The sequence below is a fragment of the Peromyscus californicus genome, unplaced genomic scaffold (genome assembly GCF_007827085.1).
Source record: "Peromyscus californicus insignis strain IS unplaced genomic scaffold, ASM782708v3 Scaffold_9__1_contigs__length_137607984, whole genome shotgun sequence".
NCBI classification, from domain to species: domain Eukaryota; kingdom Metazoa; phylum Chordata; class Mammalia; order Rodentia; family Cricetidae; genus Peromyscus; species Peromyscus californicus.
In genome coordinates this window covers 132,739,432-132,757,965 of record NW_026294617.1, presented here as the reverse complement: position 1 = coordinate 132,757,965, position 18,534 = coordinate 132,739,432, and the positions used below count along the sequence as shown (strand labels likewise).

Here is an 18,534-nt window from a genome sequence, read left to right as displayed (position 1 = left end):
CACATGAAGCCAGATGGCTTCCCACTGAATATGCATTTGAATGATCTCTTTACATTATTTATTCTGAGAAGTGCACAAAACATACCATCATCATGGCACGGACTGCTAATAAGTTTGTTGAAGAAAGGAATCAGGAATAACAGGTGTCCAATGCTAACTATATTTTACACTGAACCTTGATTTCACATGTATGTGTGAATTACAGTAAAATCAATATAGTTGATTTTTTTTAGTCCATGAAATATTCAGAATATTAGATAAGGTGCTTGAGGAAGATGAGACTTTAACTTTTCAATTAGAATTTTTAGTTTTTATTGAAATTTTTCATAATCAAATGATAATTTTAAAATAATTTTCTTTGGTCTCTAAAATTTCACATGTATAACACTTAAAAGAAAAAGTCATTCTTCTTAAGCTGGCAAACAGTTTTGGAGAATGTATGTCTCTTCTTTTCCAGGCTGAAATTACACATGGAATTTGAAATAAAAATGTAATTTTCCCTATTGGAGGTAGTTCTTGGATGTATTCTGCTAAAGCAGGGTGGTCATTTAACTCACAAGATTTTGTTCTTATAATCATGTAAGTATATGTTCATGTTTATATACAAGTGTGTTTAGAAGCCAGAGGACACTCTCGGGAACACTGTGCCTCCTGTGAGACAGTGTCTCAGTGTTAGCATGGAGCTTACTGGTCAACACCAATCTGGCTGATCAGTAAACCCAAAAAGTTCCCTGTCTGCTCCCCAGTTCTGAGATTACAAGAAGGCCACTGATTAACACTTTTATATATGAATTCTAGTGATCAAATTCAAGTGTCCACGCGTTTGAGGTGAGCACGTCACAAACTGACCCATCACAAGTCCCTGGGGTTTTCATATACATCTGCTGTGTCCCTTTTTAGACTCTACCACTCAGTGCACATAAACATCTATTCCTTGCACACACACACACACACACACACACACACACACACACACACACACACACACTTGCATCTGTCTTACTTCCTTTGAAGCCTTGTGAGTGACCACCATTTTGTTGGAAACTTCACTGGGTTGTTCCGTGCTCAGAAGCCAGCACGTGTCTGCGTACGGAGGTGGAACCTTGACTAGTGGCACCTTGGCACCTTACTTTCTCAAACCCATGGGTTCAAGTTCATTGCCCTTGGTACATCATAGTCTAGAAGTTCTGTATGGCTGGAGATAAACGCGCCAGCCCACAAGGACTTTGCATTTGCTTCTATCTGGAGACTAGAGGGGCACGGCTCCTTATTAACAATGCTAGACTAATTTAAACCTGATATACTTTCTGGCCCACCAAGTACTTCACAGCTGTGTGGGAGAACTCCATAATGACCATAATTGTACCAATGATTTCTCAGGGTCCTTCTTTTACCTTTTCATTTTTTTTCTGTCCTCTACACCAAGGCAGCATGTACCATAATACCTTTTGGTTGGAATAAAGGATAACAGGCTTACTTCTGGGTGATCTCTGCTTGAGACATCTTTTTTGGAAGATCAGTTGAATGCTTAAAAGTTCCCCTATGAGTATCTGCAAACCCAGAGTTCTGTGTGCTCTCTAATTTCTCAGAATGGATGTCCCAAAGTTGCTTTTGGCAAATATCTTAGAGGAAAGACCTAGTCCATATTCTGCCCACATTTCAGGTTTTGAGCTTCATCCTAAAATGGTTTGCACATAAAACCTGATTGTTTCAGTTTCCAGTGTTCTGTGAACATGATGAGTTTCACAGTTCACATAGTGTTACAGAAATGATCCATTCCCATTCTTTTAAATATCAACTATTGCCTTGTTGACTAGCTAGTTATTTTTTTCCCTAGTGATAGAATATTTTTGTTAGTAGAGAGGACTTAGTAAAAGGGATAGTCACACTAAATGATAGATTTATAAGAATATTATGATTGTGGAGTATAATGACCTAAAAGTGTTACATTTATGATGGGAATAAAGAAAAGGACCAAGGTAAAGATGTGGACCCTACCTTTCTCAGTCCATGTAAAGTTAAATCGACCAGGGTTTAGAGAGCCCATCCACATGAAGCACGAGGGAGTGGGAGTACATCACTTTAAATCTTTTCCAGAGGAAGTCAAAGTAGCGTATATATTTTTGAAAAGACAAAGTTATTTTCAACATAAAGTTTGGGGCTTAGAAAACGAATTTATAGAACTCCTTCAAAAGAAAGGTCATATGAAATAGATAAATTAGATAGACAATGCTATAGACTCTGACTTCAAATAATCAAATATATTTCAAATATTAATTATGTGTCAGTTTTTTGATAGACATGAGGGATCTTGCATCAATATTCCACATTATTGATGATAAGATGGAAAATTGTCCCACCAATGTGTCACTAGAAGTGCACAAAAATAAAGGGTGTCATCAGAACAGCCAGTCAAAGTTACTAACAAAGGCTGTTCTCTCTGGGGAAGTTCCCACAGAACTGACCTAAAGGAAAGATAAGAATAGTTCTGATTTTTGTCTTTGGGTGGGAAAATTGAAAATAGAGGGTAGCTTTGGGTCACCATAAACTGCATATTGAACTATGTAAAACAGAATGTAGGCAGGACTCAAAAAATTTCACAAGTACATAATAAATATTGACTAGGAGATTGAAAATTTACTCTGACCTGAAAAGTTAAATTTCAAAACTTAAGTTTTTAAAAGTGTATTTTATATTCTCTTTTAAGAACAATTTCTAGGAAATGTTTTTGTTTAGACGTAAATGTCACCTCTACTCTTTACAAGAGCTCATCATGCACATGGAAGTAAAGGTTCCCGATGAAGGTGATCCCTTTGATACAGAAATGTCACTGCAGGGGCTTCTGTTGTGCCCGTCTGTGTTTGTGCATTTAGCTTCTCTGCACAAATGTCTTCTGTCACAGCTCTCAGAAATAACATTGCAACAAACAAAGTATTTACATAAATCTGTATTTTATAGTGCATCAAAAATTAGTTAAAATACTAACATTGTCTTCAAAGTTGTTCAGTGAATAAAAGTAAAATGTAATACTTCAGGCTAAGCAATGGCGCAACAGAGGAAAGTGTCCAAACTGGACTCTCTCGCTCTGTCCCCAGCCTCACCATGAGCTCACTGCCACCCCAGTGAGACTCAAGTCAAGAGAACGAACTCGGACCGTACCAGGTGATATGCTCTGAGGTGGTTCCATCAGAGTTGTTAAGACATATTTTTGAAAGTGAAGGAAAATAATCCTTCCAAATGTGTGAAACATGCTACCTTCCAGCTATGCTGTCTAGGAACTTCTAATGAAATTATTTAAAACACATCTAAAAGACAGGGCAATATGCCCTGTGGCTAGAATAGATATCTCATGAAACATATCCTTATTTCTAATAAAAATGTGAAATAGATGTCCAGCATCAAAAACACTACCTCAAAGATAAACTCTACATATTTAAGCAAGAAAACTCTTCATTTCATAATCTCCTTTTAAAATTATGATGTCTCTGTTTAAATCACTCATCTTCCTCAATGTACCATGAATTTGCATGTAATTTACATGTTCCTCAAAAACTGCCTTCTGCCCTCCCCAGTTCTTCTCTCTCCCCAAAGCCACGGTCTTCTTTGCTTTTCTGGGCTGTCTTGTCTTAATAGTTTTTCCTCTTGAAACTTATTATCTTTTATGCTCATATTTCACACCATCGCTGCCACTTTATGTATAATTCCTCTGTCATTTGGTATTTATGACTTTGTCTAAGTTAGTCTCATCAATTTTTACTCTCAAGGAAAAATCCAAGATGAAATTTAAATTGCTTTGGTCCCATCAGTTTTGTTTAATTTGTTTTACTGTGTAAAGTAATAATGGAGACTTTAATGAACATCGTCTTAATAATTTCTCTGAATCCTCTAAAGTGATATAATGATCTAAATAGTGTCCAAGCTCTCAATTTATCATATGTTGGAGATTAACTAGGATTGCTTTTTTTAAGCTCTTTTTCCTCTAAGATTTTTAAACTTCAGAAACAAGAAGCATTTCTGTGATTCTTATTCTGTTACCAGCCCAGCTTAGTTCCTCCCTTCTTAAACTGTAGAGCATGCAAGCTTCGTCACCACTGATCACTAACCACTGTACAGGAAGTAAGATGTTCAAACCATGTTATGAGCTCTACATAGCTGTGGCTATGTTTTTGTCATGTCTCTTATGGGCAAACAATGCACACAGCACTTTCTTTGGAGCTTGGCTTTGCTTATTCTTAATTCAACTCATTCTAAGTACAAAGATTCTAATGTTGTTGAACAATGTTATGTCCTGGAGGTGCTGGTGACATAGCTCAGCAGGTAAAAACACTTGCCGTACAAATTTAATAACCTGCATTTGACACTCAAAACTCCCAAAGCTGGTTTTGAAAAGAGACCAGTTGTGACACTCATAGACCAGTTATCCTAGAGCTCTGGGTCAGTGAAAATTGGCAGTGGGCTAGCCTGGACACGTAGTGTAGCAGAAGGAACAAGAGTGACCTTTCCCAAGGTAGTGGAAGAGGAAAACTGACTCCTGACAGTTGTTCTCTGAATTCCATGCCCATAGCATGGCATATATGGACAGATGAGAATACACAAACATAAATATGATAAATAGATGATAGATAGAAAGAAAATTGAGAGATAGATAATGATAGGTAGGTAGGTGGATAGACGAAATATTGATGATGGATGGATAGGTAGATAGATAGATAGATAGATAGATAGATAGATAGATAGATAGATAGATAGATAGATAGATGAATGAAATTTTAAGTTACATAAAAGACCTGTGGTATGGCTCCACCATTAAAGATATTTGCCAACAAGCCTGACTATCTGAGTTTGATTCTCAGGGTCCACAAGGTGGAAAGAGAGAACCTGTAGACGAAATGCTAAATTGTCTTATTAATAAAAAACCCAGAGCTAGATATCAGCATTAAATCCTGAGACATCAGAGAAATAGGAAAATCCACAGCTAGCCTCACCTCACCAACTCCGCAGCTTCCAAAGAGACCTACTTCCTGTATACTCACGCCTATATGCCTTTCTTTTCTGCCAACTCATTTCTTCTGTTGACCTAGCTACATCACTTCCTCTTCCTGCCCAGCTCTGTCACTTCCTGTCTGTCTGAACAGACCTCCAGACCTTTATGGTTAGTGCTGGGATTAAAGGTATGTACCACCACGCCTGGCTCTGTTCCTAGTATGACCTTGAACTCCCAGAGGTCCAGACAGATCTCTGCCTTCCAAGAGATAGGATTAAAGGCGTGTGCCACTACTGTCTGACCTCTATGTTTACTATAGTGGCTGGCTTTTTCCTCTGATCCTCAGACAAACTTTATTGGGGGACACAGATTAAAATATCACCACAAGAACCAACTCCCAAACTTCATCCTCTGACTTCTGCAAATGTGCTGTAGCACTGACACACCATAGTCCACACATGCCTACAGACATAAACACACGTGTGCGTACCCACACATAATTAATTTGATTTAAACATAAATTTAGGACGTTGGAGAGATGGCTCAGTGGTTATGAGCATGTGTTGCTTTTTCAGAACTTTTACCACTGCCTAAAAAGTCCAGCTCCAGGGATTTGATGCCCTTTTCTGGATTCTGCTGGCACCTGCTCCCACAAGTGCACATAACTACATATAGACACACGTGTACACCTAAGTTTTTGTTTGAAAAGTTAATAGTGCATTAGAAATTAATTATTAGGTCCTGGTAGTATATCTTTTAAACATTCTTTGAAAAGTATGATGTGTAAATAAAGCCAGCAACTCCAAACTTTACAAGGTCTTAATGGATAGTAAAATATTTAATGTAAAAATTTAAAAAAAATGAAAAATTGCAAGTTGACAACACTGTCATAGTCTGTGGGATGGACGTGGGCCTTCTGTAATCACAGCACACTGTGCAGTGCTAGCTCCATCTCTTTCCCTGAGGGGAACTGATTCCAGTCAGTCCCATTGATTCATCAACTTCCCTGTGGTTCGGTTTAGTCCAGTTTAGTATAAAACAGTAAAATTCATATCCAAATCTGTCAGGCACTTGGCTAGACTGTTTTGAATGTTAAGGTCACTTTTCTAAAATATCTCACAGCCCAGCAGGAGAGGAAAAAGAACTGATTTTATGTGTATGTTATGTTATAACTTGCATCTGGAGACTCAGCTTAGAAAGTCTTTAGGAATGTCTGTTTTGTTTTTGTTTGCCCTTGGAATATTTCTGTGTGTGTGTGTGTGTGTGTGTGTGTGTGTGTGTGTGTGTGTGTGTGTATGTGTGTGTGTGTGTGTGTGTGTGTCTGTATGTGTGTGTGTGTCACATACTCTTATATATGCCTAGTCTTTATATTATATATAAGGTGTATATCATTGCATATTTATGTGTATGTATATGTGTGCATATAATGTATATATTACATCATATGCATAAATAAATATTATTGGCAAACTAACAGAAATAGTAACTGGAGGCTGAGTATGATGTCACCCATAGGTTGCAATTCCAGTACAGGAAGGTGGAGGCATCAGGATCACGAGTTCAAGGCCAGCCTTGGCTACCTTATGACTTCAAGCAAACTTGGGATACCTGAGACACTGTCTAAAGAATAAAAAGAATACTAATAGTTCCTAAAAGCCACCTGTGGTAGTTTGAATATAATTGACCCGAATAAGCTCATAGGAGGAGGTACTTATTAGGAGGTGTGGGTTTATTGGAGTACAACAAGATATGGCCTTGTTGGAGGAAGTGTGTCACTGTGGTGGCAGGCTCTGAAGTCTCATATATACTCAAGTCATGTCCAGTATCTCTGATCACTTCCTGCTGCCTGTGGCTCAAGATATATTAACTCTCAGCTCCTTCTCCAGCATCATGTCTGCCTGCATGCAGCCATGTCTTGCCATGATAATAATGGACTCAACTTCTGAACTATAAGCCACCCAATTAAATATTTTCCTTTATAAGAGTTGCTGTAGTCATGGTGTCTCTTCACAGCAATAGAAACCCTAACTAAGACAAAAGTTGGTACCAGGGACTGGAGTATTATTGAGACAGGCCTGACCATGCTCTTGTTTGAAGGACTATGGACCTTGGGACCTTGGGACTATGAATTAGAAAAACAGTTAAGTACTTCCAGTGCTGCTTAATGGGCCAGACTAGTAGAAGCATGAAAGACAGTGGTGCTGTGTGTGATTTGATGACAGGTGGGGGCCTGTCTCAAGAGGTTCCAGAGGACAAGAATATTAATATATGTCCTAGAGGTAATTCTTGTAATACTTTGGTAAAGGATGTGGCTGCTTTTTGCCCTTGTCTGAAGAGTCTGCCTGAGGCTAAAGTTTAGAGATTCAGATTAATTCCATTGGCAGAGGAAATTTCAAAACAGCCTAGTATAGACTCTTTTCGTGTGGTTTCTAGTGTTCATGCTTACAAAGATTTATAGTGAAAAGCAGCAATCTGAGAAAGGAAAAATACAAAATGTAAAATTTTAGGAGAAAAAGAGTGCCAGGAACTCTTTTTCTCCTAAAATTTCTCCTAAAAGTAGAATGGAACTAAGTCCTGTGTTCAAGGGCATTAACAGATTAAGAAATGGAATAAAGGGAGCAATGACCTCAGGGAATGATCCCACCCAGCTAAGTTTCCAACTTGTGAAAAGGAATTAAAGGAAAGTTTAGAGTTAGGTGTGGTGGTGGATGCCTTTAATCCCAGAGCTCCAGAGCAGAGGATGGTGGATCTGTGAATTTGAGGCCAACCTGGTTTACAGAGCAATTTCCAGAACAGATGAGCTTAGGCAGTGAAGGAAACCATGGAAAATAGAAAGCTGATGAAGATGTAATTGTACAAGTTCCAGCCCAAGCAAGCAGCAGAACTTGGCAGCTTTGACCATGTGGCTCTGGCTTTAGAGTCAAGGACAAAAGAAAAGCGTTATGGAATATACCTCTGTGACTAAAGAAAGCCACTGAGGACAGGCATGTATCAGGGGTGTCCCTGAATGGAGGCCTAGAAAGACCATGGTGTGAAGCTATCAAGGAGAAGCCTGGATTGCCTTGGAGACCCCAAGATGTTAGGGATGCCAGAATCATGGGATACCTGCCATGGAAAGTTACTAACAGGGAGTGGAACCAGCCTAAAAATAAATAAATAAATGTGTTGTAGTCAACAAAGCTGAAAGAAGTTAGAGATCTGGAGAGTGTTTTGACATCAGACATGGAGATGCAGAGTTTGGCATTTGCCCGGCTGGTTTTCAGTCTTGCTTTGGTCCAGCATTTCCTTACTATGCTCCCTTCCCTGCATTTTGGAACAGTAATGTATATCCTGTGCCATTACATGTTGGAAGTGTGTAATATGTTTTTTGATTTTGATTTTATAGAGAAATACAGTGAAGAGATTTATGAATCTCAGAAGAGACTTTGACCTTTGGATTCTAAAACTTTGTTCAGACTGTGATAGACAATGGGGACTTTTGATGTTGGACTAAAAATGCTTTTTGCATTATAATACTCTTACATTTTTATGGGGGCCACAGAGTGGAATGTGGTAGTTTGAATAGAATTGACCCCCATAATCTCATAGGGAGTGGCATTAGTAGGAGGTGTTGATTTGTTGGAGTAGGTATGGCCTTGTTGGAGGAAGCATGTCACTGTGGAGGCGGGCTTTGAGGTTTCATATATGCTCAAGCCACGCCCAGTGTTTCAGACCACTTCCTGTTGCCTGTGGATCTAGATATATTAACTCCTTGTCTAGCACCATGTCTGCCTGCATGCTGCCATGTCCCACCATGATGATAATGTACTAAACTTCTGAACTGCAAGCCACTCAGTTAAATGTTTTCCTTTATAAGAGTTTCTGTGGTCATGATGTCTCTTCACAGCAATAGAAACCCTAACTAAGACACTGCCCTTAGTGAAGCTAGTTTTGTGTCAAGAGGATTCTATGCATTAACTAGTTCAGACTCTGCAGAAGAAATGAGTACTATGTGTAGTTCAAAGAGAAGTGCAGCCTTTGAAGGATCCACAGATAAGTGTTCTGCTTTTCCAATAGGCCAGCTTTTATAGCTACATGAAATGGTTGCTTCAAGAATCATGAAAGATATTCAGTTTCAGAAAGATTTTTTCCTATGGATTCATATGAAAGGTAGCAAAACATGAAAAATGGATTAAAGTAACTACTTATGTGTTGTGGAATATTTGTTTACAATGTAAGAATTAAAACTTTTCCTTTTTAATTAGACAAAAAGGGGGGAATGTTGCAGAATATTCGTTTACACTGTAAAGATGTGTCTCTGCCTAAGGCACTTTCTATTTGGTTTAATAAAAAGCTCAACATCCAATAACTAGGCAGGAGAGAATAGGCAGGACTGAGAGAGAGAGAGAAAGAGAGAGAGAGAGAGAGAGAGAGAGAGAGAGAGAGAGAGAGAGAGAGAGAGAAACTGGAAGGAGGATTTTAGGTGTGGATTTTGCCAACAGACTCAGATCAAGTTGGATGTGCCATACTAAGAAGTAACCCAGCCGCTTGGAAGAACATAGATTTTAAAAATATGGCTTAGTTAATTTATAAGAGCTAGTTGGGGAAAAGCCTAAGCTAAGGCCAAGCTTTCATAACTAATAATAAGTCTGCAAGTCATTATTTATAGGCTGGCAATCTAAAAACATTCCAACAAGAAAGCTTGTTACACTTACGTAGTCAGACTTAGACCTGTGCTTGGGAGATACTGGCTATCAGTCAGAAAATATTATAACAGAGTGGGCCAAATTAACAGTCAGACTCAAGACTTGGAACTTAAATCAAGTCTATGATACACTCACTGAATAAAGTTGGCATTGAGCAACCCATCATTGGCTGTGGCCCTCAGGAAGGTGTATGTTAAATGTTAATCTTGGTGCTGTGGGAAGTAGGGAGATCATAGGCACTACAGGAGAGATATGTCATGAGAACCACGGGAGAGTGTGGCCAAAGTAGTTTGTAGCATTGGTTAGGATGCCCCAGGAATGCTAACATATGTACTGCACCCCGAAATAGCAGCATGATTTTCCTCAAGAGCAAATATAGCAGAGACCTTTGCTCTTCACACTCGGGACTAAGAGACTACAATAGAGGCTCACTCCCTCATTCAGGGCTAACTTAAGTCTTTTCATAAAAAAGAAAGTAGAAAGGAAGATCCTACAAGACACAGTATATCCATATATTATCCTTGATAATGTGTATCAGAGAAGACTAATATTGTTACAAGGAAAACATGTGCAAAGTTTTCAGAAGTTCTGATTGAGTATGCAAATACTTGCTGTATCAAATATTCTAAGTATTTGACTTAAAGGTGAGGGTCTCTGCCTAATGGTCAGAAAATTCTGTGGCCATGAAATGTACTTTCTGTTGACTCCCTGAGTCAAATGCAGTGACCTGCTCACAGGGTCATGGTTGGGTTTGAAAGTACCAGCCACACTGATCCTAACTCCTCATTGTCCTTTCTGTTTTTGATTTGGGATTCCAAGAACATATGTGTAGAAATTCCGCTGTTAGCCACTGAGCCTAGCTCCACAACTGAAGTATAAAATGGAAACAGTGGAAAACTAGTGGTGGGGGCAGTTCTGAGTGGTGGAGTCCTGAGATGCTTACCCTGCTCTGAGGATACGTCTGGGCAAATGCAAAAGGCTGAGGCACAAGGTGAGAGGAGAGAGTGAATGCAAAATCATGGCTACCAGCTTTCCATGTGGACAGTTACAAGGAGACAAGTCAGAGTAGTGGTGGAACAGACTGGTTACTGAGACTGCCTCTTCTTGAAGGCACTGAGCAAAGTACCAGTGGGGAAGCACTCAGCAAACCAGACTCAGCACTTCATGATGCTCTTCTGCCCCAGGGTCTGGAATATGTGAAGAGGTAGGTTTGGAATTCCCATAAACTTAAGGACTGCCACAGTTGACTTCCCCATCTTTTGAGTCCACAGGACACCTCAGCAGATTTAGCAACCTGTGCTTTTTTCTAGCTCTGGTGTTGTCAGTTTGAAAGAACAGGGAAACAGCTACTGAACCAGCGCCCTGCATGCTTCCCAAACTTGTTTGTCTAAACTACCTACACAGTAGTTAGCTACATGTCTACGGATTCCCTAGCAACCAATGTAATGTGGCAAATCTTTCTGAACTTTGAAATAATTTTTGTTCCTGAATGAGATTAGTATTCTTTGCAGTCTGAGGCACAGCCTTGAATGAGTAATTGGTATAGAAAACAAGAATCAATATAAGTAAAATTAATTCATTTTGTTTTTATCTTCTGTTTGTTTGTTCTATGATAGAGGAACTTAGGCATGGAAATGATGACCCAGAACAATATTAGTTATTTATTGAATTGTAATTATAACCCAGAGTCAGTTCCTTAACAATCCAACTCTTAGGAAGGGAGAATGAAGTCTCAAGGGGGAAGAGCTGTGAACTTTGTATTATAAAATTGAGGTGCCTTGAGCGACGTTTTTTGGTTGGATCTAAACTTCAGAACATGGTGTTTCTCCTTTCTAGTCCTGAGTCCTCATCACAGGATCCTTATATGCTTCATCTGCCTGATTTCCTGGATCTCAAGAGCTCATTGGAGGAACAAGGGCACAGTGCATGTTCTCAGAGTAGACAAATCAGTCAACTGATAGCTGAGAGTATTACCCCTTGGACAAATGGGACCCTTGCACCAGTGAATTTATATTCTTCATTAACTTTACTTCATACTTATCTACCAAGAAACATGGTGCTCTTATTACCTTTTTTCAGTATGCTCTCCCAGTTAGGGACTGCTCACAATGGTATGTAGCACAGGGCTTCTCAAGTCCTGTTTATTTTGAGGATTAGTCTATCACCTCAACAATGTTTGCACATGAAGGCAACTCTAAGTGCAGATATTCTAGAAGTAAGAACATTGACAAGTAAGAACACTGTGGATTATGCTTGCCAATGCACAGCAATATTTAGTTTATAATAAAATAACTTGTATAAACTAGAATAGTTTTGGGTCTCTTAGGCAATAACAAACTTCTGGAACTCACCATGTGGATCAGGTTGGCATTGAACACAGTGATCTGCCTGATTCTGCCTCCTGAGTTCTTGGATTAAAGACGTGCGCCACCACATCCAGTACCAATTTCACTTTTGAAATGACTGTGTTTCAATCTAGACTCATCATTACAAGCCCACTGCTTGCTAACTAGACAACTTTATGCTACACAAAAGAAACAAAAAGAAAACACACCATAAAATGTTAGAAGTTCTTGTTTCTTATCTTTGTGGCAACTGTTGTCTTACCTCCTAACCAGATGAACATATCAAACATCTTGACCCCTCTGACACTGTGAATTTATTAGTAAGCATTCACACAATGAAAAAATGATCTGGGTTTTTTAGTCTAAATTAACTCATATTTTAAATGTGATAAAAAATTGTTTCAGGTACAGTAGATTTATTTCATAGAATACATGTTTTTATAATTTCTCTATGAAAAGATAAAGGTAAAAGAAGAGCCAAGGTTAATATTTGTCATTTCATCTTGAAAGCATCCTCTTAAATATGTATGAAGAAAGCAGTATAAAATATAAATAGCAGATGCATAAGAGGAGATTGGGATAAATAAATCATATGAACTCAAAATGAAGGAATTGGGGGAGAATGTAAATCGGCTCATTGGGGTGTTAGAGCGGCTCCATTTCTGTGCAGATAAATAAGGTGGAAGGCGGTGCATTTGTGTCAATAGGCCACGAAGTTTAGTCAGAAAGGGGAGACTTGGAAAAATAAGATGCTAACTAAATCCCTCCGGCATTTTAAAATGAAAGAACAAGTCGGACTGAGAGGAAACACTAGTAATCATAAATTTTCTCAATTTTTACTTGTGTTATAGACTGTCCATGAAGAATCAAATTATCTTATGAAAAAATTACATCTTTTTTACAATTAATTATGTAGTATGTGTATATAGATATGTGTGTTTATACATGTATATGTGTGGGTATCTTTGTGTGTGTGTGTGTGTGTGTGTGTGTGTGTGTGTGTGTGTGTGTGTGTATGTATGTCCGTGTGTATGCGTATGCTTCTGTATGTGTGTAGGGGCACATCCATGCCACTGTGCACATAGGAATCTCAGAGGACAATTTGTGTGGGCTGGTTCTGATTTTTGCCTCCAACCATGTCGTTTTACAGAGTGCACTCAGGTTCTCAGTCTTGGCAGCAAGTGCCTTCACCTGCTTAGCAATATTTATTTGTTTCATTTTTCTTAATTTTTGAGATTGATACATGTTTTTGTTATAGTGGTTTTGTTCTCAGAAAATTTGATCCATAGCATAAGTTCCCATTTACCCTTTCTACTCATGATTTTCCTTATGAAGAATTCATGTCTTTGCAGCTCATTTGTTATGATTAATGGACCATTGTGCACTGAGTATTGGTATGTTACGATTAACCAAAGTCCAGAGATAGCATTGTTGTAGTTCAAAGGATTTGGTGAGAACGCAGGGCTGTGTGTGTCGTTAGGGTTCTGTCCCTCCTTAAAGCCTCCATCTCATATTCCTTCCTCCCTCTTCTTGGCAATAACTTGCTTATCTACTGATTTGCCTTTTCCAGAATGTCATAGAGTTGGGCTGGTGAACTGTGCAGAATTAAGTTGAGTTCTTTCCCTTGTAACATGTAAATGCCCCCCATGAACTGGACATGATTTCCCATCCCTAACCAAGAAGCTATCTGCAGTTTGACTGCTTGCAAAGGAAAGATCTGATGGAGTTTCCCTGGGTAAAAATCACACTCAAGGGCAGGCCCCATGCCCATCAGTAGACGACCAACAAGAGATGAACTCAATGGTTTTTTTTTGCAACTTTTTTGTCTCTTTGCTTTGTTTGACCTATTTTTTTTTTCCTTAGTGATCTTTTGCTTGTATATTGTGCTTTCTGATTTTGTATTTTTATGGGTTTTGTGTGTTTCTTGTGCTTTCTCCTTGTTATTTTTTATTCTAGTTTGTTTGATTTTTGTGTTTACTTGTTTCTTTTCAGAAAGAAGGCATGAAGCCCGGTGGGTGGGGAGGAGGGGCAAATCTGGGATGAGTTGGGGGAGGGAAAATTGTGGTCGGAATACTGTATGAAAAATATTTTCAATTAAAATAAAAGTTCTGCCATAAAGTTTCATGGCCGGAAAGCAATACCGTTCTTGTTGCTGCGACCAAATGCCTGGGCAAAGCAATGCAAGGAAGATCAGTTCGTTTTGGTCCATGGTTTGTGAGGATATTTTAGACCACGGGGTAGGGATTCATGGCTGATGGGTGTCATGAGGCAGTAGGTTGCATTGCATCTGCAGTCAGGAAACATATGGAAAGGAGGAGAGAGAGGCAGAGCGAGAGAGAGTGGGGGGGTGCTGGACCCTCATTTATGGTGGGTCTTCCCTCCTTCCTTAAACCCCTCTGGAAACACTATCACAGACACACCTGGAGGTGCTCCTCCTTGGTGATTCTAAATCCAGTGAAATAAACAATGGAAGCATACCATCAGCATCAGAATAACACCTGCCTTTTACTGCTGAATCGTGTTCTGTTCGGGGAATGTAGTTACCTTTATCCACTCATATATGAACGTACATTTAAGTTGATCTATTTTTTATAAATTATTTCTAAACTCTAGACCAGTGGTTCTCAAGCTTCTTAGTGCTATGACCCTTTGTAAAACAGTTACTCATATTGTGGTGACCTCTAACCATAGAAATATTTTTATTGCTACTTCATAACTATAAAATTTTGTTACAGTTGTGAATCATAATGTAAATATATGTGTTTTCCCAGGTCTTAGAGATTCCTGTGAAAGGGTGATTCAAACCCAAAAGGGGTCACAATCCACAGGTTGAGAATAGCTGCTCTAGACTATATTGTCCATTTATCTTCTTCCCAGGATTGCCACTACGCATGGCTCTTAGATCTGGTTCTGGGGACACTGGATATCTACATGCAGTACAGTGAAACTAATACTTTCCTTCCTTCTGCATAAAAAAATCGATTTGAAGTAGATCAAGGATCTGAAATAAATGACCTGAAATTTTGAATGTGCTAGAGGACACACAGGAAATACTCTTCAGTGCACTGTCCAGGGAAGGACTTTCTGAATAGTATGCCAGTACCTCAGCAACAAGAAATAGCAGTTTATTGTCCAGTTATTTGAGAACTATAAATTTAATTTGTTTGGCCATGCTATTGATTGAATTATTTGCATTCTGGACTGTTTAATACTTTGATTTATTCATACACTTGAATAGAAATCCCTTGTTAGATAAATAACTGATAAGTATTTTCTCCCATTCTATAGGTTGTTCCTTTACTCTGTTAAATGTTTCCTCAGTCTTCAATTCAATTCCATTGGTCCACTATTCCATTTTTATGCCAATACTAAGCTGTTTTTATTACTATAGCTCTATAGTAGAGCTTGAGGTCAGGGATGATGATACCTCCAGAGGTTGCTTTATTGTACAGGATTGTTTTAGCTATCTTGGGTCTTTTGTTTTTCCATGTGAAGTTGAGTGTTGTTCTTTTGCCATTTTTACTATGTTAATCCTACCTATCCATGAGTATGGGAGATATTTCCATTTTCTGATATCTTCTTCAATTTCTTTCTTCAGAGACTTAAAGTTCTTGTCATACAGGTCTTTCACTTGCTTAGTTATTTAGTTATCCCAAGGTATTTTATATTATTTGTGGCTATTATAAAGGGTGATGTTTCTCTGATTTCTTTCTCAGCTCGTTTATCATTTGTGTATAGGAGGGCTACTGATTTTTTTTTTAGTTAATCTTGTATCCTGCTACATTACTGAAGGAGTTTATCACCTGTAGGAATTCCCTAGTAGAATTTTTGGGGTCACTTATGTATACTATCATATTGTCTGCAAATAGTGAAAGTTTGACTTCTTCCTTTCCAATTTGTATCCCCTTGGTCTCCTTTTGTTGTCTTATTGCTCTAGCTAAGACTTCCAGTACTATAATGAATAGATATGGTGAGAGTGGACAGCCTTGTCTTGTTCCTAATTTTAGTGGAATCTCTTTGAGTTACTCTCCATTCAGTTTGATGTTGGCTGTTTGGCTTGCTATAAATTGCCTTTATTATGTTTAGGTATGTTCCTTGTATTCCTGATCTCTCTAAGACCTTCATCATAAAGGAGTGATGGATTTTGTCAAAGGCTTTTTTAGCATCTAATGAGATTATCATGTGGTTTTTTCTTTTAGTTTGTTTATATGGTGGATTACATTAAGAGACTTTTGTATGTTGAACCATCCTTGCATCTCTGGGATGAAGCCTGCTTGGTCATGGTGGATAATTTTTCTTGGATTCAGTTTGCCGGTATTTTATTGAGTATTTTTGCATCAATGTTTAAAAGGGAGATTGGTCTGTAATTCTTTCTTTGTTGCGTCTTTGTGTAGTTTGGGTATCAGAGTAACTGTAGCCTCATAAAAAGAGTTTGGTAATGTTCCTTCTGTTTCTATTGTGTGGAACAAGTTATAATGAACCTCATTATTTTGTACAGTGAACATATGCTAATAAAAATTAATAAAAATAATGAAGCAAGTATCTGAAAAAAGAGAGACTATTTCCAATAACTATGACATTTTAATTTCCTGTGAGCTAACACAATAACTCCAAAATTGTAATACAAACCATAGCATACATGTTATATTGTCATATCTCCCTGGAGAATCATTCCTAGTGCACAGTGTGTGGTTTAAGACTGAGAAGTACTAAAGAAGTCAATTTTCTGAACTGGTGAATCTGAGAACAGCTTATCTGAGAAAGCTAAACTCTCCAAATGGAGGAAATGGGGACTGAGAACAAGCTAGATGGGGGTTGCACAGTGCTGGGAACAAGTTGGTAGGAACAATGATGTCAGGATTTCAAACTAAGAAATGGAAAAAAACGGTAGACCAAGGTGGACAGAAGCCCTGCATTGTATAAATTATTCACATCCATGGCATGCATGGACTGACAAAGAGAGAGTTATAATCACTAATGGTAGACACATGTACAAAGCCAGGTGCTGAGTCTTCCAACTGGATTTTATCAGTAGGGCAGTCCAACTCCTGGGCCATTGGTTTACTTTGCTAAGAAGAGGAATGGGAATTCCTTAACTCATCCAAGCATTTATGAAGAAAGTGTCATTTGAATATCTTTCCATAGTAAATGTGAAATCTATGCCTGATATATTAAAGCTCCGTGCTATTTTCAAGATTGGAATTTATATCTTTTATATACAGTCAGATCACCTAGAAGAAAAATATAGAAAATAGCCAATAGATCTTCTATGTTGTTTTCATTTTTGTCACCACACACCGGGTTCATTTGTTTCCATAGAAATGTGCACAGAAAGAGCAGCGTGAGGTAAACTGTAGGTGCAGGGAAGAGCACAGCACACTCACGTTAGCGGCAGGCTCGAGTCAGCAGTGTCGAATGGTCGGTCCCAGGACTGACTTCAGACTCCACTGTTCGGAATGGACACCAAAACATCATAGTATGTGAACACTGCTTACTGCCTAGGAATGTATGAAACACTAATACTGAAATGGAAGCCCAAGAGGCTTTCTCTTGATCACAGCGTTCTTACTGTAAATTGGTGTTTATAAAGCTCTGTGTCTTTTTTCTTATCCGTGACCCTTAGAATCGGAACAAACAACTGAGATGCTCACACTGAAGGTGAGGCCCCGTTCCCCACAGATAAAAACTCACACCCAAGTGTCTCAGTCACAGTGCGATTTGATAGGAATTTCTGTTGCTTCTTTACATGGAGAACTTACACCTTAATAATTGTTTCCCAGGTGTCTTATTTGACCCAAAAGAAAAAGACACTGAACACTGGCTGGCTGGATTCAATCTCATTCAGTGGAGCTCAGAAGTCACCAATCACTTTCTGGATTAATTCGTTAAGAAAGTGGCCTACATGGAAGGGACGTGGGGACAGACAGGCAATCAACTGATGGAAGCAAACGACACAACCGAAACATTTGCTGTTTGTCTTTCATGCGGCTCCCACAAAACAAATCTAGCCGCTCCCTCACTAGTTCCCTCTTGAAAGGGCACTCCGTCTTGTTCTCTGTCATCCTTGCATGACATTCCATTAGGCACTTGGCTTATTTTTAGCCAGGTTATCAAAATATTTTTCAACTGGTCTGTTGCAGCACTAGAGCTTGGAATCTTGTGTCCTGCAGGGAGGCACAGAAGAAAAGCAAACACTTCTTTAAAATGGGGAATTACAAGTCCAGACCCACACAGACTTGCTCTGGTAACTATTTCTACTTTCTTTGTGTTTTCCTAACTCTCTTCACTTTCTCACATGCAGGGTGACTCGTAAGTATAGATGAGCAATAGCTCACTGAGATGTACGCTTATTTGAAGACAGAGAATACTAAGTGTTTAGATGATCTGAATTTACGCTTTTTCTCTGAAAGATTATTGGCAGAAAACAGGAAATGTCTTGTAAAAAATATCAGCTTGGTCCCTTGGTATAATATGGTAGAAAGCTTTGGAGTACTGTTGAATATAGATATTTTAGAATTAT

The 18,534-nt window shown here is 38.7% G+C and overlaps 1 protein-coding gene across 1 annotated transcript in view; it reads left to right on the top strand.

Moving 5' to 3' along the window:
• Window positions 1-18,218: 18,218 nt before the first annotated feature.
• Window positions 18,219-18,534, top strand: part of Tnni3k (TNNI3 interacting kinase) — a 268,692-nt gene continuing 268,376 nt past the window's right edge. The window contains exon 1 of the mRNA XM_052730298.1: window positions 18,219-18,258. Within this exon, the coding sequence (XP_052586258.1) occupies window positions 18,219-18,258 (40 nt within the window). The remainder of the gene's footprint in view (window positions 18,259-18,534) is intronic.